At 39.2% G+C, this 25,237-nt stretch overlaps 1 protein-coding gene across 1 annotated transcript in view; it reads right to left on the reverse strand.

Moving 5' to 3' along the window:
* LOC115003981 (CUB and sushi domain-containing protein 1-like) overlaps positions 1 to 24,220 on the reverse strand; it is a 255,742-nt gene extending 231,522 nt beyond the window's left edge. The window contains 2 exon segments of the mRNA XM_029425927.1: positions 23,866 to 24,082; positions 24,169 to 24,220. Of these exon segments, the coding sequence (XP_029281787.1) occupies positions 23,866 to 24,082; positions 24,169 to 24,220 (269 nt within the window).
* Between the last annotated feature and the right edge of the window lie 1,017 nt (positions 24,221 to 25,237).

Raw genomic sequence — 25,237 nt, forward strand, 5'->3', positions numbered from 1 at the left:
GCTTCAAGTGGGCCCTCACAAGATGATGTTTTATTGAATGGGGATCTCAGGGTGATAGAATGTGGTCTTGAAAGAGGGTCCCATGTGATAAAAGCAATGATTTACTCCTAGATGGCAAGATAAAGGAGTATATTTAGTCACTGGACCATAAACACACCAGCTCTAGTTTCTACTAAGCAATTGTCTTATATGAAGCCTTGCTTTGTCCAGTCATCACAACAGAAGACATTGCACTTGAACAGAAAGTGTTTTTTTTCCGCCCTTTCCCTGCAACATCCATGTGCCTGGGTCCATGGCAAACACTCTAATCAACAACAAATCAATTTGTGGAGTCATCAAAGTTCAAATGTGGACACAGATGTTTAACTGCACTTTAGAAAAGCTGATTCTGCCTAGAAGCAGAAGCAGCAGCAGCAGCAGCAGCAGCAGCAGCAGCAGCAGCAGCAGCAGCAGCAGCAGCAGCAGCAGCAGCAGCAGCAGCAGCAGCAGCAGCAGCAGCAGCAGCAGCAAGGGTTTGTAGGTATCCAGCCTGCTGGCAGTTAGCCAAGACTCTGGGTCCTCCAGACTAAAGAAGTCTGTATCTCTCACACACACAGACACACGCAACCTCGTTTTAGTTTTCAAGTCTATAGAGGCGTAATGCAAGTTATTCACTTACCACCTCCTGAACCTCATATTCTGTAGCATTGCACCTGCACAAACAACTAGATTACATAACATGTGTCTGCCAGTCAGCAATGTTTAGTTTCCACACAGCAGCACACAACAGTTTGTGTAAGGGTAAAATACAAATAAAAGTGATAATTAAAAAGAACAACTTGTTTTCAGAGGACAAGAGTCTCACAAAACAAAGTTAAGATTTGAATGCATCAGTATGTGATGACATTTGTGTATCCTTTACATAATCATTAATATGATGAGCTGAAGCACAAAAATACCCAAATGGTGCAGATATTAAATAAATATATAATAAATAATATATGCTGTATTATCTCCATTTCATAAACCTTTAAGAAATCAGGCCCACAAAATCCTTTGAATTCAAATGTTTGCTCAAATCAAACAGTATTTTATTATTGTGTCGTAGGGACTTTAGGATTTAAGTGAACCACCATGCTATCACTATGTCCCCACTTCAAGTGCGGCCAGGGACCTTTGTTTGCATGTCCTGTCCTCTCTCGCTAACCTCATTTCCTGTCTCATTATGCTATTGAATAAAGGGAAAATTACAATTAAGAGTTTCTCCGTCGCTCAAAAAACCCCTCTGCCTCTCTCAAACTCACATACTGTATATAAACAAATCACTGGTGCAAATGGCAATTGTAGAAAACTAAAATGAAAACTGGCCCATAGCCTGACATTGGCTCTTTTCCATCAGTAATGTGGGACACTTGGAACAAAAACAAAAAAAGCAAAAAGTTGTGAATGTGAGTTATGGATATGGGCCAAAAACAGGGGCTCTTGGCAAATATGCTAGTTCATTTGAAAAACAAACTAAAAAAAAAAAAAACAAAGATAGAAAAATTGTGATTAAATAATCAGGATTATGGAGATGCATCTCCCGTGGTGGTTCACAGAAAAATTTGCCGAAAACTGCCTCGTGCATCATCACGATGTAGTTTATTCTGTAGCAGTGAAACGCTAGTGACGGACTGCAAAACTAATTATTAAAATTGTTTTAAATAAAAAACAACTGACTATCTGACTAATTCTATCAATACCAAAAGCAAGTTTAACTAAACTGAAAGACAAGATTATTCAACGTTTGGGCATTTTAAACTAAATACAGGCCAGTTAGATAAATGGAACAAGAAACTGACCGTATACCTTTCATCTGTAACTCTCTGTCTTACCTTTGTCTCTCTACCTCCGCCATGAGGAGCCACCAGGCCATAAGAAACCATCGATCAAAGAACTTACAGAACAACCATTACTGTTACACACACACTGAACACACACACACACACACAGACTGAACGCACAAAAATGCCACACATAAAACACACGTACAGCTGCTGTACTTATATTGCTATATCCATCATACACACACACACAGACGGTAAAGTACTTCAACCTTGACTCTATACACATACCACATCATTAATTTCGCACTCTGGCCTCACGCAAACGTTGGTCATAACTAGCCTTGGGAGACAAATATACACAAAACATACACTTACAAGTGCATACTCAACTATATATAGTTACAAGCAAACACACTAAGTGTGTACAGTGTATAAAATTAGGTTTAAAAAAACAAAACTGTGTTACAACGTGAAATTTAACGACACACACACAGACACGTCCCTAGGCTACAATTGCAATGATTCTGGTGAGAAAACACATATATGTGATGTGCACCATGACTCACTATGAGGACATGCAGTATGTTTGTGTGTGACTGCATGTTTTTACGTAAACTTCGTCTGTATAGCTGTGCGCTTCTATGTCACTTCTGTGTACATACATTTGTGCTTCCCGGCATGATTATGTGCTAGTTTTGAGTGTGTTTGCATTGAGTGCGTGTGTGTGTGTGTGTGTGTTTGACCATATTGAAAAGCGTATAATCCCGCGCTATGGGCAATATCAACAGAGAAAACCACTGGGCTAAAGTAGGGCAAGCTTCCCGCACACACACACACGCGCGCGCGCACACACACAGACAGACGTGCACATCGCTAACACAAACACCGCATCACCAATCCACTGTGGGGGAGAAAAGCATTATTTGACAAACCATTAAAACTGATTCTCTATGCTTCTGAGAGACAGTGAGAGAGAGGGGGAGAGAAGGAGCGGATTAGAGAGAGGAAGCGAGAATTAAGAGACCCCCCCTTCCTCCTCCTCCATTTCCTCTACACTCAATCTCCCTCACCCCATCTCACCCCCCACCCTCCCCTCCTCTCTCTGTCAGGTTCTGTTTAGGAGCCCATGACATGTGTCCTCTACATGCCTGTGTGTGTGTGTGTGTGTGTGTGTGTGTGTGTGTGTGTGTGTGTGTGTGTGTGTGTGTGTGAGTGTGTGTGTGAGTGTGTGTGTGTGTGTAGGTGTGTGTGTGTAGGTGTGTGTGTGTAGGTGTGTGTATATGCGTGTGTATATGTGTGATAGTGCAGTAACTGAAAGATTTCTGTCAAGGTGTGAACATTAAAAGCTTCTAGAGTCACACAAGCCCATAGGCCTGAGGGAAGGGCACCTTCACACACACTTACATGCATACGTGCATATAATCACACTTTACATACACATACATGCGTAACACACACACGCACACGCACACACACACACACACACACACACACACACACACACACACACACACACACTCACTCAAAAGACCTTTAGTTATAGTGCAGGCCATCATTTTATCAAACCCTCACTCGTTACAGAGCTGCAAAGATGAACACACACAGAAGAACCGACACAGATTTAGTCGGAACGAAGGCATTTAAAGCTGACCAGTATAACTTAACATTTGCTTTCCTGGTATCTGTTAAAGGAAAAGGTCAGTGATATTCTATATTTTTCCATTTTGACAACAAATTGCACGAAAAGGCCCAAACAAACAATGAATTGATCCTCAAAAAGGGTTCTGTAGTCAAGACATATCTTTGTTCTCTGTACCATAGCAACGTATCCTCATACAACAGTTTGTGTGATATGAAAAGTTATTCCTCATTTTTTGTAAGTTCTCCTACAAATGACCTCATTAGATGGAAACAGTCTTTTCAAAATAAACATCTGTATTTGTTAGGTTTAGGTGGCGAAGGTACGTGACAAATGGGTCATGGGTTAAAACTGCGGCAGTGGCAATCCTTACTACGGAAGTTAAGTGACAAATAAATCTTTTTCTTTCACACGGGACACAAACGGCGGTTTGCTCGGTGAAAGTGTGGTGTTTTTGGACACACCTTGGCCTCCTCCCTGTGCTTCAAATTTACATAGAATACATACAAATAGATTTTTCTGGGATATATGAATCGCATTACTTTTGTAGGTTCAGCTACAAACACTGTCTGAGAGCAGCCTGACCACACTGTGCAGGGGGAAATATGTCCCTTCGTTATAATTGGCACTGTAAATTATTTTGAGTCCATCCTTCACCATCCTTCTGCCATAAATATTCAATCGTGCACCAAATATGTAGCTGACAATAATTGAGTAATGTTTGTAAAAAAAAGACTTGGCTGTTTTAGCAAAAATATGTACTTTTTACATCAAGAGAAGGAACAAATGAGCTTGGACCTAAGTGTCACAGCCAGGGTGGGGTTGTTCTGGTTTTTTCATGGAAGTTGTAAGAAGAAACATACATAATATTACCATCTTCATCCTGCATCTGTTTGTAACTCAAACAAATATTCAAAAGGACATTTAGGGTATTAGACCAAGTCTCTGGTATGTTCTGTTATATTCTATAATAATAATAATAATAATAATAATAATAATAAGTCTAAAATCCCTGGTCATCTCCACAGTGAAGTGACTCACTGTTTGGACACACTGCGTCTACACCTGCTCCAGTTTCTGTCTTCATCCCTGACCTTGTCTCAAAATCTCTTCTACAGCTTCAGGAAATTAAACTAAAATAATTTAATTAGCTACGAGGGACAAAACAAAATAACCACAACTGATAATAGCCACACAAAGGCTCCAATGATTACTCAGCATTCAGAACAGAGCTCTTAATCCTTAATTAGAGCACTGTTCGTTATGTAACTGTTGCCTTTATACTTGTCCATGCAGCCATTTATAGAAATTGCAGAAGAAAGCTCAGTTAATGTGTCTACATACGATCCTGCAGGCTACTATTGATTAAATTGACAGTCATACATCTCTGCATATCCTCCCAGCGAGTACAGTCAGCTCTGGTTCTGTTGCGCTCAGCATTTATTGTGCTGCGGATCAGAATTTGAAGGCAGAATGTAAATAAAGACAGTAGCAATAAAACAAAAAAGTTAAATTACCGGTGAAATAAAAAAACTGCAGTTTCTTGCTGAAACTCATTCACTGGTGTATAAAACATGACTGACATTCGAGAGTTCCCCCCTCCTCCACACCCTTACTCATCCTAGTTTGATTGATTGCCACCCTTCTGTTGCAGCAGTAATCCGTCACTGTGCTTTCCAAAAAAGAGAAAGAAGCTGGACAGACAAGATTCCTGTGTCCGGGGCTTTAATTCCCCCATTATTTGAGGGACTAGGAGTCCTGAAATCTTTTGCCTTTTTTGAATATGAAGTCATCATCGTGTCTTGTATTTATTATTTAGTTGTCTTGAGTATCTTTTGTCTTTGCAGAAGTTTAACAAGTGGTACACTTTAAAGTCCGCCTCTACTCGAAAATGTGTTTTGCTTATTGTTACTTCCCTTGGATGTCTGATCTTCACTGTGCAAAAGGATGTGCAGAGATACTTAAATGATACATTAAATGTGAGGTTATGACATGTACACAGTCAATCAAGGTAAAAACTTAATTTACATTACAACATTATACAAATCAATTGTGATATAATAAGAAAATGAATTGAGTCAAAAAAGGATGTGAAACTTTTATCCCAAACATGAACGACGGTAATAAAATGCTCTGATGTTACGCTGGACGCATACCTACAGTAGCAAGTGTTTGTGCTAAAATAAAGATAGGGCTGAAAAGAATTTTGAAAGGCAGCAATCCAAAAAAAATGAGTATTTTTTATGTTATTGGGTTTTAAAAGACTTCCTTGTTGCTCTTTTAAATATTCAAAGTAACCTAGTGCTGAAAATGACAAAAAGCAGAACACAAAAAAGACTGGGAACATGACTGTGTTTCCCAGGCCATGACAACGGCTGAAATGAGAAATTAGCTCAGCTTGGAGTATAACAACTATTCCACATTAGTCAGTGTAACTGTGATTCAGCCGATTAGACCTTAAAAATGACTCAGACAGTCAGATCCCACGCACAGAGTGTCTAACATGTAACACTGATAGATAACAGAACCAAAGAAAAAGCCCTGGCATAGAATCACACCCTTGCAATATACAATTATGCATCTATCTATCTATGCATCCATCCATCTATATTTCTATCCATCCATCCATATTTCCATCCATCCATATTTCTATCCATCCATCCATCTATCTATCTGTCACTGTCTCTGTTTTTAGCAGTGGATTATTTTATCACATTTGATCAAAAAATTTAATTTGGGATTTAATGTATCAAATAATATTTTTGCAGTTTCCTCTGATCTCGGCACCTCTTATCTCCTCAAATCATCCGCACTTACTTCTCCCACATTCAACTTCACTCATACTTGTTCATCCTTAGTTTGTCTCGGCCTTTGTGTCATCTCTCCTGCCCTCTTCTCCTCGTCTTTGCTTGCTCCTGTGATCAACACTACCCTGCCATTTCCCCCCTCTCCTCTCAGTCTTTCATGACATTTGGCTGCATCCTTTTTTCTGTATACATGAGCACAGGGACAGGTTGACGTAGAGATAAAGCGATACAGCCATATCACCCAAAACAAGGGACAGGAAATGGAATATTCACACACACATTCTGCAGTTGAGTGAAAGGAGTGAAGTCAAAGTAAAGTAGTTAGTCCATGCTTTGAACAATTCTTATCCAGCAGATGTGACCAGACTGACTCTAACTCAAACACTCATAACTTTACACTGCCTGCACTTGAACTTTAACTTCAACTCCCGCCAGAAATGATACGTGATCTGATTTGCCGAAGGGTGGGGGGTTTTATATCCTTCTGGCATACAAGGGTAAACATGTTAACACATAAACCTTCCCCGATCTTATTGTCTGGTCCTGTCGGTGAATGGATCGAGCCATTCTTGAACAATGGCCGAGTCTCTGTGAAAATCATTACGTTGCAGTTCTTAGTGTCCCGTAGAGTTCAGCTTATTATCTAGTAACTGGACATTTGCTAGACAAATACCCAGTAGAGGAGGTTGTTTTTCATGTTTTATCAGCCTGACCAGGACCCTGTTTTACCACCTTTTTCTTTTCCTTTTTACATGTATTGCAACAGCTAATCCCAGCCATAGATATTCCTTATTGTTTGTTGATTGAGGTTAAAAATTGTGCCGTCCAACAACGATCTGATGTGCAGAAGTTGTTCTCGAGACACGGCAGCTGTCCCCGGCGCCATCTTCTTCTGACAAGTTCTATTAGTGCAAACATGCTGTAAAGACATTGGAAGGCTGGCTAACTCAGTAGTTAACAAGTCACTATATCATAGACAGAGACAGAGACTAAAAGAGAGAGAAATACAGAAAGATTCCTTATGGACCACCATGCACTCAAAAGATGTTCTAGGCCCTGAAAATATTTTTGCAACAAAGTGAGCATGTCTTAATCTCTTCACACGTTTGGCCCCAATTCTTTTTCCATCACTATATTTGATATTATCTTCCTTATGTCAGCCATCTCTATATTGCCATCTCTTCACTGCCCTCTATTATCCATTAACACACACACACACACACACACACACACACACACACACACACACACACACACACACACACACATACACACACACACATACACACACACGCGCACACACACACACACCTGCAGGAACAGGTGGGCGTATACACTATATTATAAGCAACTTTTTCATATTTAGAAACTAGAAGTCAGTATTCCCTTATTAACACATTTTCATGAGTCATTTACTGTGTGTGTGTGTGTGTGTATGTGTGTGTGTATGTGTGTGTGTGTGTGTGTGTGCGTGTGCGTGTGTGTGTCTGTGTGTGTGTGCGTGTGCCGTGCGTGTGTCTGTGTGTATTTTGTGACATCTTTCTTCTTTTGAACCCTCAGTGCTACTCAGTGTTTAACACATCACAGTGTTACTCTCTCTTTTCACCTCTTCATCTCTTCTCTTTTGTCGTCTCGTCTGAATCCCCAAGTCTTCTTATTTTCATTCTCCTGCTCTTATCTCAATTTCCCCTCCTCGCCCAGATTTCTTGGAAATTTGTAATTTTTAAATTGACACATAAACATTCAGTTTCGTGAATGTCGTGCAAGAGATATTATTTTTGAATCTTTTGAATTAGAAAAAGCCGAAAAGCTTGAGGGGAAACTGTGATTCTAGGTATGTCTTTGTGTGACAAATCACTCTGACGCTCATCTGTCAGCTGTCAATCGACCATCTCATCGTCAGTTGCTATAGCAATCTTGTGGTCCTCTGCAGCGAAAAAAACTCATTGCAAATTCAAAGTCAGGCAAGGTGCTGTGCTGCAATTGGCCAGAGGGCTAAAAATATGCAAAGCATGCTGACTCATTGGCTGATATGAGACTTAGTTCAGTTTTTGGAAACTGTACTGCTTACCTACAGAGAAAAAAACTTATGGATGCCTTTTCATGCCTCTGAACAGTTTGAATGTATGTCCACTGGTGAGATTACTTAGCTCAATTCATGGAAGTCAAGATAAAGTCAGCTTAAAGGTAAATACACTTTCTTAAGCACTGAGGTTTTCACAAATACAGGCAAAATCCTTAAAGTTCGATTGGTATTTGAAGGGTTTTTCTGTTTCTGTGGCTGTGTGCACATGTAAACAGAGAGTGAATAAGATACAGTATTTGATATACATCTGCAGTTATCTATAGCCTCTTTCACACATGCACTGCAACCCTGACATTATCTAGACATTATGGAGCTGTATGAGAGAAGGCAAATGTCTGAATTCGGAACGGACATCAGACGGACTTCACCCTGCCAGCTGCCTAGAACAAAATCTGTGTGATGTCCGATTGAGCCCATGTGTGAAGAGAGCCGCTCATTGTCCGGAGAATTCACAGCGAGCGAGTGGGCGTGTTGAAGACGTTTCCATCGCGGCTGGCGCAGAACCGAAAGAAACCAAACATCAGAGGGTAAAGAAGAAGGGTCCTTTAAGACGGTAAGGAAACTGTGTGGGTAAGGGCCGAAATCATCTGACACATTTAAGAAACAGTAAAAGAGTTGTTTATGAGTAATGTCTGATGTTTCAGACATTAACCGCATTTCATATGAGGCAACGGCTGTGTTCTATATTTATGTAACTGGTTACATTTTGCACACATACTGTACAATCAGGATAGTAATGACTGAAAACCTCACAAATTGATAGAGAAAAAAACGCCAACTTCTACACCTACTCACACAGGCTTGTGTGGACACATACACTCACACAACCCTGCAGCAACCACAGAATTGAATGTTCCAATTATCCAACCCTGGCAACCCACATAAGCAAATCTGACATTTAAATACTCCCACCGTACTGTCTTCCACGGTCCCCAAGCATTCATATATATATCTAAGAAATAACCGTTGAAGTCAAAAAACAGTAGAGAATCTAACTTTGTGTGTTCACAAACACATCTGCTTGTTTGCGCACCCTGTTGAGAAGGTTAACGCCAGATCCTTATTGAGCATCATGCCAGAGATGGGTGAGAATTAGCTCATGTGAAAAAACCCTCTTCTGAGCTGCTTTGAATGGAAGCTCTGTTGATAATATCAGATAGGTAGCCTGTTCTGTGATTATGAGAGAACAATGATGCACAGTTACCTCTGTGTCAGTGACACTGTGACACCTGAGATGTTAGACATACACACCTTTTTATCAATGGTGGTATAATAACTTGAAAAATGTAATCCCTTCTCATTAGATATTAACAAAAATAAATCACGTAGGCCTTTCTCCCGGGAGTCATTTTGACATGTCATAATAAGAAAAGCATGGCTGTAAATAATACATGAATGCTGAACTTAATTTAGCTGCCGTGCATGCTGGCTCACTGTCTTGACTTACTGGGACACATGAGCAGAACAGAGCCATTGTTACTGTTATTAGTAGCACCGTTGCTTTTCCTATTATGATATATTTTGGCAGCTTCTCTTTTCTCTTACAATCTGAAGAAAATCCGTGGAGGTGTCGTTGGAATTCTGTGCTCAGTAGTTAAAGGCCAATTACTCAGTCCAACTCTGTTGAAAGGGCCCATTCACTGACCATTAACTGCTCGCCCCAATGGCTGCAAACAGCAGCACAGAAGTCATATAATCACAGTGAAGCCACAACTTTCACACAACCCAGAGGGTGGCAGAGGCAAACCACTTCCAGCCCCTGTGACAAGCTAACATGTCCCAGACCAGACTTTCCACTTAATGCAAATCCTCACATCCAAATCCCAGCATGGCATCAAAAAAGCCGAACTCCCAAATGGTGGAGTATAAGGGCTAATCTCTTTCACTATTCTTTGCTGAACACATTACTTAGGGATGTCTAGCTTTTTCAGAATAAAACAGTATATATAGTGTTACCGTACTTTGGAATGAGTGTTTTTAGTTTTAAAACATGTATTGGTAGTTTTTAAAACATAATAGAAATGGCAGAAATCTGTATTTTTTTTTTTACCGTCTACCATCAGTTCATACGATGAAATACTCTTTATTAACTTTATATGCTAAACTTTTCCTGTTGTTTCTGTTATTTTATGAGTTCTCCCTCTCGGTGTAAAAACCTCTTTCTTCCACCAAAATAGGCCGACTGCACTGCGTTTCAGCAGTTGCTTATTTGCATTTGTGTGTGTGTGTGTGTGTGTGTGTGTTTGTGTGTGTGGGGGGGTGGGGGTGTGTGTGTGTGTGTGTGTGTAATAACACTGTATATAATATGGAGAAGAAAAAAACGTCCAAACAAGGAATAATCTGACGGTGGAATGGAGGCAAAAACTGAGCAAATGAAAGACGGTTAAATTAAAAAAGCGATGAGAAGACACTGACAGTAAAACTGAACATAAAGACAAACACTTCTCCTTCTTATCTTATTTATTTCTGTCTCTGGTACTCTGTCAACAACATTTGAATACCAACAACTCTTGTCCTATTATAAATTAGATTCACAGGGGAAACAATTTTAATGAATTAAAGACTAAATAACTCGATTCTAAAGGACACTTTAAAAATTGTTTCCTAAGTCTATATTTTCACATTTGAATAGTACAAATTTTTAGATGAAGTGGTGCTTTTGGTCAGCCATTTAGCTAAATCTTTTAGAAGTGTGAAGCATGAAAAGAACTGTTATTTCAGGATGTGTGAATATAACGGAGAACTAGGAAAGTGGAGAGCATCATTTGGTTTTTGCCTCTGATATCAAAGCGCTTTCCTCTCTGTACTTTGATGTATCTGTATAAAAAAATAAAAAAAATCTTTTGGAGGCATTTCAAACTCTGGCTTTTTTATCAGCCAGCTTTTCCACCTTGATGTGTCTGAAACAAACAATTTTTTATCTGTATTTTCAGGAAGTGTAGATTCCATATTACCGCTCAACAAACACCCAAAGGGAACAAAAAACAACAGTAGATTTTCTGGATAAATGCCAACTCAGATGTTCTACAAATGACAGCCAGCCATTCAGCCAGCCGGTTAGTCAGTCAGTCAACCAGTGTGGAAGGGAGTGCCAGGGGCCTTGTGTCTAAATGCCTGTGCACATTACATCTTATGATGTATGATGTTTTGAAATGCAAAATATAAATCAACCACTATGCCTAAGGGATAGAGCTAAATAAGAGAGCGTTAGAAATGGCTGTAACTATAGATCTGACTGTTGCCTTGTAAACTCAAGAGTGTCACAATTTGCATGTATCTAAGGTGATATTTTAGCACCGTGTCTTGGTGGAAAAACTAATGTGCAATGTGCTCGTTTAGTTATCCCTGTAGGACAGTCATCGTTTTGGTTTCCTCCAGTACAGGTTAATTAGACTGCAGGCCTGTCACAAAACAGCAGCCACATGAACGTTATAATGACGACGATGATCGTGAGGAGAGTGAAAGCAGCAAAACTATCCAACATTTTCATTTGTTTATTGAAAATTGTTTTCTATTTTTCTAATTCAACAATTATTTTATGTGCCATTGTCATTCCTCAATGTCGTGCACACAATACTGATCATGAAATATAGAAACAAGTTAGTTCAGTTCATGAGATTACTTTACACAATTTGAACTTTGACAACAGCTGCGACATTAAAAATGAAGGTGATGACAGCACATTAAAAGTAGCACTGTCAAAAAAAGTTACATCTAACAAACTAAAGAGCAGCATTGAAACATTTAAGAGTTATTAATATTGAGGTACATTTTATGAAAGAAAGGTTCATGACTGTAATGAAAGAAAAGGGCTCATTATTTTTGAGTTACTTTAAATAGAAAGTGTGTGGGGGGGGGGGGGGGGGGGGGGGGAATCAATAATTCAAGTATTTGGATAAAACCAGCAAGCAAACAAAATAATTTCAGCACAGTCATGAATCGCAGCATAATGCTTGTTTCCCCGGCAGTTATGCATATATATATATATATATATATATATATATACATATGCATACATATAAATATATACATATACATATATACACATTAATATATATATACATATGCATACATATAAATATATACATATACATATATACACATTAATATATATACATATGCATACATATAAATATATACATATACATATATACACATTAATATATATACATATGCATACATATAAATATATACATATACATATATACACATTAATATATATATACATGGCATAACTCATTAAACGGATCCTCTCTGATTTACTGGCATATATAACGTTTCTTTCTATACATTTTTACAGCTGTAACAAATACTTTGGTGGTTATGAATGGCGCAACGAGGTGATGCTTTGTTGTTCGTGTTTATTCTTGTTTGTCTGGAAGTTTCTCACCTCCTGTGCACAGAGATAATTTCCTGCCAGGATCCACAAATAGCAGCAGAATATCATATGGCTTGAAGAGGATTACACATGGAGGGCTACGTTGTAAGTGAATAACACCACTGTTGGTGGCCAATGCTCATGGTGAACTATTCATGAGTGCTTATGTCATTTAGATTGTCCTTATCCAGTAGTGCTGTGCTTTGCATTGTCATGTTGATTTATGTTGATGCTTTTGCTGTTTTTTTGTCTTCTGTTTGGGAGTGAGATCAGAACCTGTGGAGTCGTTTGTTCTTTTTATTCTTTACATTCTGTCGTCGCTGTGTATTTTAACCCTGTTTTCTAGCACTTCAGTGTTCACTGTGTAAACAAACTAAAGTAGTAAGTCTGACAAAAAAAAGAGAAGGTCCGGAGTGCTCTGAAGTTCAGATTGGTGTAACAAAAGTGCTTTTTAGTGGGAAAGTCAAATGTTCAAAACAGAAGAAAGGTCCAAGGCAAATAGTTCTCAGAATAGTTCTTCTGTGAAATAGTAAAAAAAACCTTTATTCAAACACAACCTTTGTAGCGGCACAAGCTGTGCCTGGCTTTCCTGCTACTTTACCACGTATAAACAGTCTCTGTTTGTAAAATATCACTATGAAATAGTTGTTTGAAAAGGTATTTTAATATTTGCCAGAAGAGTGCCTTGGACCATTCATCTTTTTTTTAACTAGTAAGTCTGATAAATTCACTGACATGGCTGGATTCACGATAAATTAAACGTTTACTGCAGATGTCTGAATAAATGTGACTGGATTTTAGGTTGGCAGCTCTATTAATACATACATACATTTTTTTCTTCTGTCCATATGGTCCACTCCGTCTCTGTTTCAACCTGTAACTTTATATTTCTATTGCTTCATCTCTTCTTCTGTGACCCCTGGCCCCCCCGCTGTGTCTCAGCAGTAACAGGTGTTCGGTGAAGCAGGAGGCCTGCGGATCTAAATGTTCTCATCAGTCCAACAGTCCAGCCCAACAGCTGAACTCAGCATCAGTCCACAGCCTGCTCCAGCGACCGTACCTCCTCCCGGCCATTTTCATTCTTGACAACGATACACATTAATTTTTCTGCTGACAAAATATTCCCTGCTACCTTGGAATCTGGGGTATAAACTACACTGTGGGAATCCTAGAGAGAAATTATGTTCGCAATTACCTTTGATTAGGTTTTGATTTGCTGGACTCCAGACACTTTGGCCGTGTTAAAGACCTTAACCAGGCTGCAAATGTGCGATGAGAATGCAATGCAAAGTCAAATATAAGTACATAGTAGTACAACTTTAAAGAATCATTCTAGTATAGTGCTAAAACAGTTTTACAATTAATCACTTAGGTCATTAATTTAATACAACACATTTACTAGATTCAGCTTCAGGTTTTGCAGATTCTTTCTGTTTCTTTATATCATTGTACATTTAACACATGTGGGCTGCTGACCGTGGGGCCCTGAGAAATTATGATGAGCATGTTTTACTATTGTCTGACTGACTTTTTAATGGACTGTAAGATTAATTGATTTACCATAAACATAATGGACAGATAATTTAATAATGAAAACACCGGCCCAGTAGCAATGAATGCTGCGTCTTCAGATATATTTTGGAAAAGACGAGTGATTGTGTGGATCATACTGAGCGTTCAGACACGCAGCAGAGAAGTGGGTTATGCTACATGAGCAGTTTGGGAAGGTTCTATGTACATATTGACGTATTCTTTCCTGATGTAAAACATGTTTTGTAACTGCAGTGCTGATTACAGCTACCATCCTGCAAAAAAACAAAAAGCTACGGACTTTTTAAAGCCACCTTTCAAATCTACTGGAGGACGAGTGTTTGTATAGCTGGTATAATCAAAACAGTCTTCAGCGGATTGTTCCTTTAAGCCTTCATGGACAAATACAACTCCAGTTTCAACTGGTGTTAGCTTCTGTGTGGCTTCAGCGCTCAGTTGGACAGACAGTTGAAAAAATGCATAAACAACAGGATGAGAGGAGAAAAAAAAAAATCTAAACGCTTATTCTGCAGAAATCATGCATATTCTTTTTAGTTTTCATCTCCGTTGAACTCTTATCTTACTTTCTGATGTGCTGGTGACAAGTCGAAGCAGCTTAGAGAATTATCAAGAATACAATAAGACACAGACAGACGGACAGAACTACCAACCGCAGAGAGACTTAGTTCTACTAGCTTTAGCATCCTGTGTGTGTGTGTGTGTGTGTGTTTGTGAGTTCTTCTTGGTCCTATGTCTCATTTCTCTGTATCCTTCTGTCTCTCTTTCCTTCCCCCAGCAGACCTACCTTCTCTCTTCACTCTCTTTCTCTCTTCACGTCTCTCCTTCCTTCCCTGGCGGTAGTCCTGGATTAGTTCCATTGCCTGGTTATCTAGTGTTGGCCTATTCTTCTCAGAAAAGTGTGTTTTTTGTACTCTTATGTTACTAAGGGTAGTTTAAGTTTGTGTGAGTGTATGTGTTTGTGTGTGTGTGCACAGGATGTTGCAAAGGTTACTTTGTAAATGTTATACATTAGTTTAAATTGTGGTTTATTATCCAAACTTCATTGGGCTTCATTTTTACCTGGACACTACTTTATTTTGTTGTTCTGCTTCTGTTCTGACTGCGCTACGGTAACATATTTATATATACAGATCTCAACTAGGGGTTGTACAATTACTGAAACAAGTTTATATAATACTGTAAAATATTCCAATCAAGTTAAGTTGAGTAGTTAAGTAGAAAATGCATTGGATAAATTCAGCTCCCATCTTACTTGATAAATTATTAATATGATTTTTTGTTCATCAACAAACAATTGTTTTAATTCTTACGCCTACCTACCAGCTGCCTGTAAAAGCAATAGTTTTAGAAACAAGGCTTCATTTGATGAGCTTCAAAACTATGATATGCATTTTTGAGATCTCCTGAGATGTTTTTGAGATTATAACCCCCGCTCTTTCCTCACAGCCATTATTATTCAAGCTCCAGTGAATTAATAAATACTAATGGTTAGCAGCTTACCAAAGCCAAAACAAGCAAAACTGAGAGGAGAGAAGCACAGCAGAGGGTGAGACAGCGTAGAGAGGAGAGTAGCAGGGAATGAAAGGTTCAGGACAGCAGAATAAATTAACCAGGAAGTTAAAGTTTGTGACCAATTAGGCAAAAATGACTGAACACTGGTGGTGTGTTACTGGTGCGTGCATTTACTGTATGTGTGTATTAGTGTGTTGATGCATTGTGCCAAGTGTGCTGGTTGTTGCATTTGCTACTACACCATTAAATGAACACTTGCTGGTTGCATTGATTTAGCACCAAAATTTCACATATTCCTTCCAGTTGAATTTGTGCTGGTCTATGACAAATATGTCCGCTGGCACCGGTAGAAGCAGAGGCTGCAGACGAGGACGGACGTGTCCTGTAGCTGCTTACCTTCCTAAAATAATTTAATTTGTATGCATCTGAGTTTTGGCCTCATCTCATGTTCTTAATGCCATTCCAGTGACTTTTTTTCCACATGATAAGAGTGGAATACCACAGTGTCTATTAACACCTAAAGAAAGACCCCGAACACATCATTGGAGATTTAGGAAAGTTAATTTGCTACTAAAACTCAATTGATATGTCTACAACTATATGTTCTGCCCATGCTCTCATGAGGGTAAATGCAGAAATGGTCTATCTATATCCTATAATCCCATCATATTTGTGAATTCTGTAAATCACCGTGTAGCAATGTGATCCTAGAAAGTAAAGTGTGTGTCTGACAATAGGCTGTAAGGAGCAAAGATCAATGGCGAGACAAATACAACAAACACACAACTCTGTCAGGTCCTCAAGACGTGATGAGTACCACTTCAGAGCAAGTAGGAATGGCAGAGGAAGATATTAGAGAAGTATTGTTCTAGTCTATCTTAGCCACATGTGACATTGAGAGTTATTAGTCGCCGTAATTGTTTTTCAAATAAGGGACCACAGCCCTCGTTTTTGTGAGCAGTGTGATTACGTGGGTCTGTTGACGATATTCCTTCTTTGTGTTTCCTCAAACAATGTTGCCTTCCTGAGCCGCAGGGGAGCGGAGGTAGTGTAACACAGAGAGGTCTCCCTTGAATGCCAAGGCCCTGGACAATCAGCTGCAGTATTAAGGCACGTGTGTGTGTGGTGTGTGTGTGTGTGTGTGTGTGTGTGTGTGTGTGTGTGTGTGTGTGTGTGTGTGTGTGTGTGAGAGAGAGAGAGTTGCTGATATTAGCAGTTTCACAGTGTGCTGTAAAGGTGCATCCATGTTTTTATAGATAAAGCTTTATTGTAAGTCGCTTTAGATAAAAGTGTCAGCTAAATGAAAGTAATGTGATATCATGTATATTACTTTTTCCTTTTTGCTTTGATTAAAAAGCAGCTATAATTACTGCCATAATCACTGTAGTCCATAATTACCTGCGTCATCTAAAGCAGGCATACACATACACACATGCATGACCCAATACATAAGCCTCATTTTCAGACGTGCACTTGACACACGGGTCTGTGAGCACATAGTAAACACACATGAGGACAAAAATAATGATATGAGAAGCTAATTTTCACACTTAAATAGTTTATTAGATACACCCTAACTTAACCCAATGCAATGCAGTACAAAAGCTTTGTCCACCCCCACTGATGTAAACTGGAATACAGGGCTTACTGCTGAATTAAGAAGCAAATTAAACAAAATAAACCGATATCTCTGGCTACCACTACAAGTGCCAAATCAATTGTGATGGGAATTATTGAGTTGTAGTAGCAATTACTTTATATTTGTACATTTCATGAATAGATTAAATATTTATTTGCCACAAATCTTGCTGGCAACATGCAAAACAGTTTCTCTTTTGATCGCATGTCATTTGTTATCATTGTTCTTGTTTATATTAGATGTTTAACCTAGATAATGTTGGAAACCTTTCAATTCCCTTAGGTACAGTATTGCAATGTTAGGAACCCATATTTAAAGGAAAAACTGTATTCAACTGTATTTATCTGAAGCTTCAGCCGTCTCTGTCAAGTGGGTGTATTCCAAAGTTACTCTCTTTTTAATGCAAAATTCCCTTTTAGTTTTTTCCTGGACAATGTTTACTGGTTGAGCTGTCGTGGATAGAAAGAAAAACATTTGGAGATATACACTTGATTTGTCTAACTCATATTATATTATATATATATATACATATTTGTTTTTACACGGGAACTTTTTACTGTGGATTTTGTTGAAAGAGCATTAACACAGCCGGAATGATTCATATTTCAATATTCATATGGACACCTGAATAGAAAAATAGACTTTTATTCATCTTATCTTGGCCCCAGCAGAGTCCCCCCAGAATATTTGTATTATAATAATAGTTGTAATCCACTTTAAATAAGGTTAGGTATTACATCCAAACACAAAACCTGTCCAAGGTAAGTTTGAATTGTAATTTTAAAGCCCTACAGTATGTGTACAATTTGAGAGAAAAATGTTTGCCAAGATAGTGGGACTACTTAAAAAGCATTGTGTGCTTAATGCATGATACTATGAACATAATGTCAAATGTTCATTAAGACAGTTGAGACATAAAAGCATTGTCCTTCAGAGGATAGTCCAGAAGTAGACTTTGGTTCTATGAAGGGCGTTCCTGAAAAGGAGAGCATTGCTCTTAGTGAAACTCCTCTCTGAATTTACAATTTACAATTTTTTAGTGTGGACAGTGTTTGAACTGATGGAGGCCTGAGGAGGGCAGACATGTTTGCACCTTGTTCTAAATAAATGTTATGGCATGAAGTTTGTGATCTTCTGGAGAACTCATTCATTTGCTTGAGTGTGGCTCACATACGGAGTGAACCATCTGCCAACATCAGAAAGGTATCACTTACCTTGGTCCAAGTGCAGCTTGACAAACCACTTGTGCAAACGCCTCATGTGCAGCAGCTGCAGTGGATACACGGTGAGCTGCTGACACAGGGCCCGCAGGGTACATGACATTAAGAATGTCAATGGTTTGCACTGCTGTACCCTCTGACCTGACCTGATAATGACTCTCTATCTGACTCTGAGAAACGAACTGGAGCTACGACAAAATCCAGTTTATGATTTTAGATCATCCCTTAGTTAGGTTTACATAAAGATCATGTATTGGGTTATAATAATAACTTTGGGTTGAAATTAGTACTTTGCTATGGTTAGGTGAGCCTCGTCGTCGATCTCGGTCTTACTTAAGAAGACAACAACAGCATAGATCAGAGGTTTTCAAAGTAGGAGTCGGCCCTCCCCAGGGGGGATCCAAACAGTTCCTGGGGAGGCTCAATGGAAGTGAATAAATTATAGCAGCTAATACATTATTTATCAAAAGAAGATGACATAGAATAGCATAAACGTGTGGGATTGGGATCAACTGTCTGCCCTCTAACAATCCCACCTAATGACCACCAACATTAGAGGCACAGTACAGCTGAATCATTGTAGCTTACCTCCACCCTACCAATCAATAGGGTATTGTAGTAAGAGATTCCCACCACAGCATCAACTCAAATAAATCAGCAAAAACAAAATGTTTTTGAACACTGACACCAGACAATGACACTTTGAGTTCAGCACCAGGAACTCTAACTCTAAGCCTAACCCTAACCAGGATCCTTTCAATCACCACATCCCCAAATAACTGGTCACAAATTGTCCAGTGGCACGTGGCTGTTAAAAATGCTTCAGTAGTCCAAAGACAGTAAAAACTGCGGAATCAAATTGTGTTTTAAAAGGAACATGATGAGAACATGATGAGAACATGATCCAAGGACACTTTACACAAGCCAGACATTACATCAGAGTCACTGCAAAAATCTTTATGTTCCAGGGAGACTTGACTATCATGAAAGTGACAAATGGAAAAACCTTAAAGTGAGACTAAATTGCGAGTCTATTTTTTGGGTATAACTTACTCACGACCTGTAGGCTTGAGTGATGGCTGCTTTTCTTGTTCACTGATTAAAACTTTTCAAAGTACTCCTTTTCCTTCTTCTCTGCTGTCCATCTATAAGTGCAATATGTTCAAAATGGAACGTTTCAGTCAAAATACTGTGTATTCCAACACACCTCTTCAACATTTGGCAAAACTCTGACTGTAAGAAAATGGGGACTTCAAGAAAACTGTCTGGAAATCCACTCGTGCCTTTCTTATACAGTATAAGACACTGTAGGTGTTTTTCCAGTATGAGGGAAGCTTTTCAATATCAGAAATAAATATTTTCACTCTGTTGACATCAGTCATCAGAGTGAGTGGGATGGAGTAGAGTTACCGCTGCTGACGCACAGCTGGGGCTGGTAAGAAGAGGCCACAGATGCTGGGTCAGCCCATCTTCTATATATGAGATTGCATTCCCCACACACAGGGTCTGAGGGCAGTTGGAGGGGTGGCTGTGAGAGAAAGATATATCCTGCCTCTTCAGTGCTCCTCTTTGTGAATAAAGAGAGAGCAGTCAGCTCCTCTTGGCTTCATCCTACTGTCCATGTGGGAAGCCTGATGGGTTCATATCAGCACGTCTTGCACCATTCATGCCGAAGCTGAGAGGAGGGAAGGGTTTTAGGTCAACTGACCGCTACCCCTCGTGGAGCTCAGACAGAGAAAAGACAGCAGCAGGATAGTTGAATTCAGCTCTAATATTTATGTAAATACACTTAAATAAGCGAAGAGGGGATGGTAGGTGGGATTCAGAAGCTACTGACACTCAGCTGGAGCTGGAGGAAGCTTTACAAGCTGCGCTTAAGCTTTGCCCGCAGTCACACACACCAGGGAGACCCTGCAGGCACAAAGGAAGGCCGACCAGTGGTCTCATTTCAGCACCATACTGCCTGTTCTCAGTCATGTCCACACCATTGAGAGAAGTGCTAACATCAACAAAGGAGCTGAGCAGAAAAGAGAATGACCACTGCATCTCTTGCTCTAAATGACACTGAGAGCGGGTTCACTGTGATTGCTCACTGAACTTAAGGCTAGAAGCTCTAGAAGAAACTAATGCACCACTCTATGGATCTTTAACGTTTGACGGCTTGCAACGAAAGGAACAGTTGAAATGCAGCTGTTACATGTGTGTGGCTGTCCGATAATGTGGGTGCCACATAACCCCAGGGCTAATTAACACCAGTGATGGAGCCGACAAGCTTTAAAAGGGTTGCAGCTGCCACCTCACTTGCCACTGCAGTTATCTGCATCAACTATTTTAAAATGAATTCATGAATTGGTGGTGCTATAATAAGCAGAAACTAACCCTTCTGCCCCACCCAACCCTGCATTCAACATTTCAAACAGATTTTTTAAGTGAACACCGATTTGGAGACTTGGTGTATTTGCTTTACGTGCTATAAAGTGATGCTGCAGGTTTTAGTAAAACTTTTCAAACAACAGCACTGATTTGATAGGAGGCAAGACACAAGCACACTGTTTTCTCTTAGCGATGGAAGGAGCTGTCAGACACAGGTGAGTCACTGGTACAGCCACCTTTCTGTTGTCACGCCACAGCTGTAGTTCTAGAGAGAAACTGGCAAATGTTGGTGCAGCTGGGATTTCCCCTTCTGCAGTCAGAGCACAGCAGAAACATGCGTTGGGCCAACAAATTCAAACACATGCAAATAGTAGGAGGGTCTAAGGTGCAGCGCTAGCAGAATCCAGCGTTTCCCTCAGGATTTTGTGAGACTGTGGACCCTCTAGGAGAGTGAGAAGATTTTGTACATTTTAAAGTTAAATGCATCAATCTGGTTCACTTTGAGATAAACATTAAGAGATTAGATCAATGAAGAACTGTGGAAGTGCTCTCGTAAACAATTTTCTCCGCAGGGAAAGAGGACACAGCAAGCTCAGGACCGCAGCTGCGAGCCACCTTCAACCCTTTTGTTAGGTCATGTCATATGAGAAGCATCATGCTAAACAGATGAGGGTGGTAACAAACATTACTAGTCACAACTAGCAGTCTAGCAATGACTTTAATTTATAACTGACGTACAATATGAAAAGTGCATGGTCAATGTATGAACATAGAGTACACTTCAATACAGTGTTTTAATCTTGAATACTGTACTTCCTTGCCTCTTTATTGATTTAGCTCACGTAAATATATTTACAAATTATTGTCTTTAATGTAGCTTTTGCTTTGCAAAAAAGCAAACATCTAGAGACAGGAACTTTGTGCACAAAAAGAAGGTGTATTGTACAGCTGTAAGCCTCCACACAAACCCACCACTCAGTATAGTCTGCAGAGTACACTATTCTCCTCCGGCCAGTAAAAAAAACCCCGAATTCTACTCAAACATTGACACATAATACAGCTATATCATGCTTTCAAGGAAAAACCCACTGTTATCCATAACTGCATCACCAACCTCTAACACCACTTGGTGCATTCCCAGCTCATCCCTCCTACACACAAGCCGAGCACTATGAATAAGCTTCCCACAGTTTGCCAGATCTGGAGATACTGTACTGTATCTGTCCTTTCTGAAACAGCATTACAGTCCGCTGATAATTCATCAATGACTTACAGTATATTTTCCTGCACATTTTTGACAATTAAGATTTAAATAATCCACTAGATAGTGCTGTTTAACCTAGTGATATATTACTATTTGTCCTATTTGTATTATTTGTTTACATTACTGCAGAAGGCTGCCAGCTGATTGTAGGTCCCTTAACATTTACTAGTATAGTGCATCTGCACTCTCTTCTTTATTTGAGTTTCAGACGCATGGATCGCTTGTGGTGGAATACAATAATTAGCATTATCTCTTGTAATAACAAGCAGCGCAGCCTGAAAGCGATTGTAAAAGGTGTATATTGTATGCGTAATGTCTTGCTGTCAGTCAAAAATAGAAAGTAGCATCATAGTTAGCAGCTATGCTAACTATGCTATGCTAACTGAAATACTGTAATTAAAGTCCAATAATTGATTTTTGGAATTTGTTAACTGATCCTGAATTTAAAAAGATATGGTTTTATTTTCTCCAACCCATAAAGATAATATATGTTGGCCTAGTTATAGGCCTATACTGTATGAACTCTCTTCTCCTCTTTGTTCACATATAATTTACTCAACAGCCTTAACCTGAGAAAATAAAATGCTAATCTTATATTACATGTAACATAGAAACCAATTTCTGTTCTGCCATTGCTCCATCTTCAGATTAATGTTTTACGAAGCAGTTCAATCTTTACCCTTTGCAGCAAAATATTTGTTTGCCTTTTCACTATAGGCCTTTTGGAGACAGATATTTCCCCCCGCTGTAGGCAACAAGGAAGCAGCATGCCATGCTGGTTTACAGGCCCACAAGGTTTATCAAAAGCCCCTGTAGCCTACATTACAGTGTTGAACTTTCGTTCATAAGCTCAAGGCCATGTAGCAAAAACATTTAGCTAATTTCTGTTGAAGATAAGACTAAATATTCCCAAATTAAAATACTACATCCTTTAACATTATGCCTCAGTAGTGGTTAGCCATAATTCTGACTAATTCTGCTAATATAAGAAATCCAGTCGACACTAGAATCACAGAATGAATAAACAAAAAGTAAAAGTCTGTAAGTGTAAGTGAATACACACATACACAAATACACACGATATTGCATTATTACAGAGGATACCTTTGTAAGTAGCAATGTCAACGCTTTCAAATGTAGAAATTTAACATACTGTATATTTGAATGTCGAACAAAAGTGGTGCAAATCCACTGGAGTAGATAATATATAGTAGATCCCTCAGCAGATAATGAAGTCACTCTCCCTCTGAGCTTTGTTTACCTAGCCCGGCCAGCCACACATGCATATTAGTGGATATAAAAATGGGTGCCATTTTTTAAACTACTTATCCAATATGGCAGAAAATCCCCTCAAATTATAGCCGGCACTCTCTGTCCTTTGACTTCATAGTCACTGTGTAATTTCCCATCTAGGGAGAAATAAGCATAACAGAATTATTCTGTTGTCCAAATGTCAAGTGTGTGATCACAGGAGGTGTATGTCGAGCTGGAGAGGAGGGTGGGCTGAGAGGTTCGAAGAGAAAGAGGGAAAAGAGAGCAACAGAGAAGCAGGATAGAAGATCACAGTGTAAATTAAATAATCATTTCTAACCTCAATTTTAAATTGCCAGGCGACGGTTGTCCATCGTAAACTGATACAATATCAAAGTCTTCCTCCAGCGCCAGTGTGACGAAGGTTAGCTGGATCCGGTTCCTCTCCCCGGTTATTATCAGCCATGTGCAGTTGGCGTAGTTAGGATAGCCGTGGGGGAAACCCGGCGACTCTATGGTACCATTCAGTCCTTGGACTACACCGCCACAAGATTCAGCTGGAAGAGAGATGGGACAAAATCATATTATTACATTAGTGTCTCAAATCTGCATTAACGTATATCATTTAGACGTAAAATCCTGCCTTTCATCCCTGCCTTGCATACTTCAGATTTCAAAGACACAGACTTTGTCATTTTTAGCCCGGGGCCCTTTTATCTTGAACATTTGTCAAGTTCTGTGCAGAATACAGAAAATAAAGAGTGAATGTAGATTCATACCACTATGATGAAAGATAATTAATACATGTTTTATCTTATGTCCTCCAAAACCTTTACAATTAATGTAGAGGTTGTGTTTGACATAATTGACTGAGCACAGCTTAAATATGCGTTATATGCAAAGCCAAGTGTTCCTAGAGTAACAAGCCCCGGCCTTCACATGCCGCGCCAACACAATGCAACACATGCCTCGCAGCCTTCAATGACACTGGAGCATATGTTATGTGAGGCGTTCATGTAGTAATGCATATGAGTACCTACTTTACATTTTTAGATTTCATGGCTTAAACACTTTAATCTTGACCATTTTAGTGCTGCTATCTCAATAACAACGACGCATAGTATAAACTATAAACACTTGCACATAATACTGTATTGTGTTGTTTTAACAGAGTGTACTATTTGATCTCATTGTACACTCATGAAACTTCCATGACATTAAACATTCAAACATTCAAACACACAGGCATAAGACCTTGTACAACCGTGACATTGAACATAGAGCTTACGTGTATGTTTTTACATTAACTAAAGCAGCTCATGTGCAGCTAAAGCAAAGAATACTCTAGAAAACTCATGTTGTTCCTAAAAAGTATGTTAAAATGTACATTTTCCACATTTCTGGAAATGCTGCACCGTACGGGTTAAATTATTTAGTGTATCACCAAAAACATCAGCATTAGCTATTCCTTCAAAATCTGAATGTACCAGCTAAAATATGGTAAAGTATGATTATTAGTATGCAACTAAAGCCACTTGTGTACATTTGTTTTATAGTTAGCAACTCATTGTCATGTGAGGTGGGATATGATCCGGTGTAGAGGCCAAGTGTTTAAACTCTCTTCCTCCATCTTTACTTGTATCTGTGCTATTTGAGCAGCACGTTTGGCCACTCAACATTCCCACTGGGTGTCAGTCGCTGCTGAATACTTG

This window comes from Cottoperca gobio, chromosome 3 (assembly GCF_900634415.1).
Source record: "Cottoperca gobio chromosome 3, fCotGob3.1, whole genome shotgun sequence".
NCBI classification, from domain to species: domain Eukaryota; kingdom Metazoa; phylum Chordata; class Actinopteri; order Perciformes; family Bovichtidae; genus Cottoperca; species Cottoperca gobio.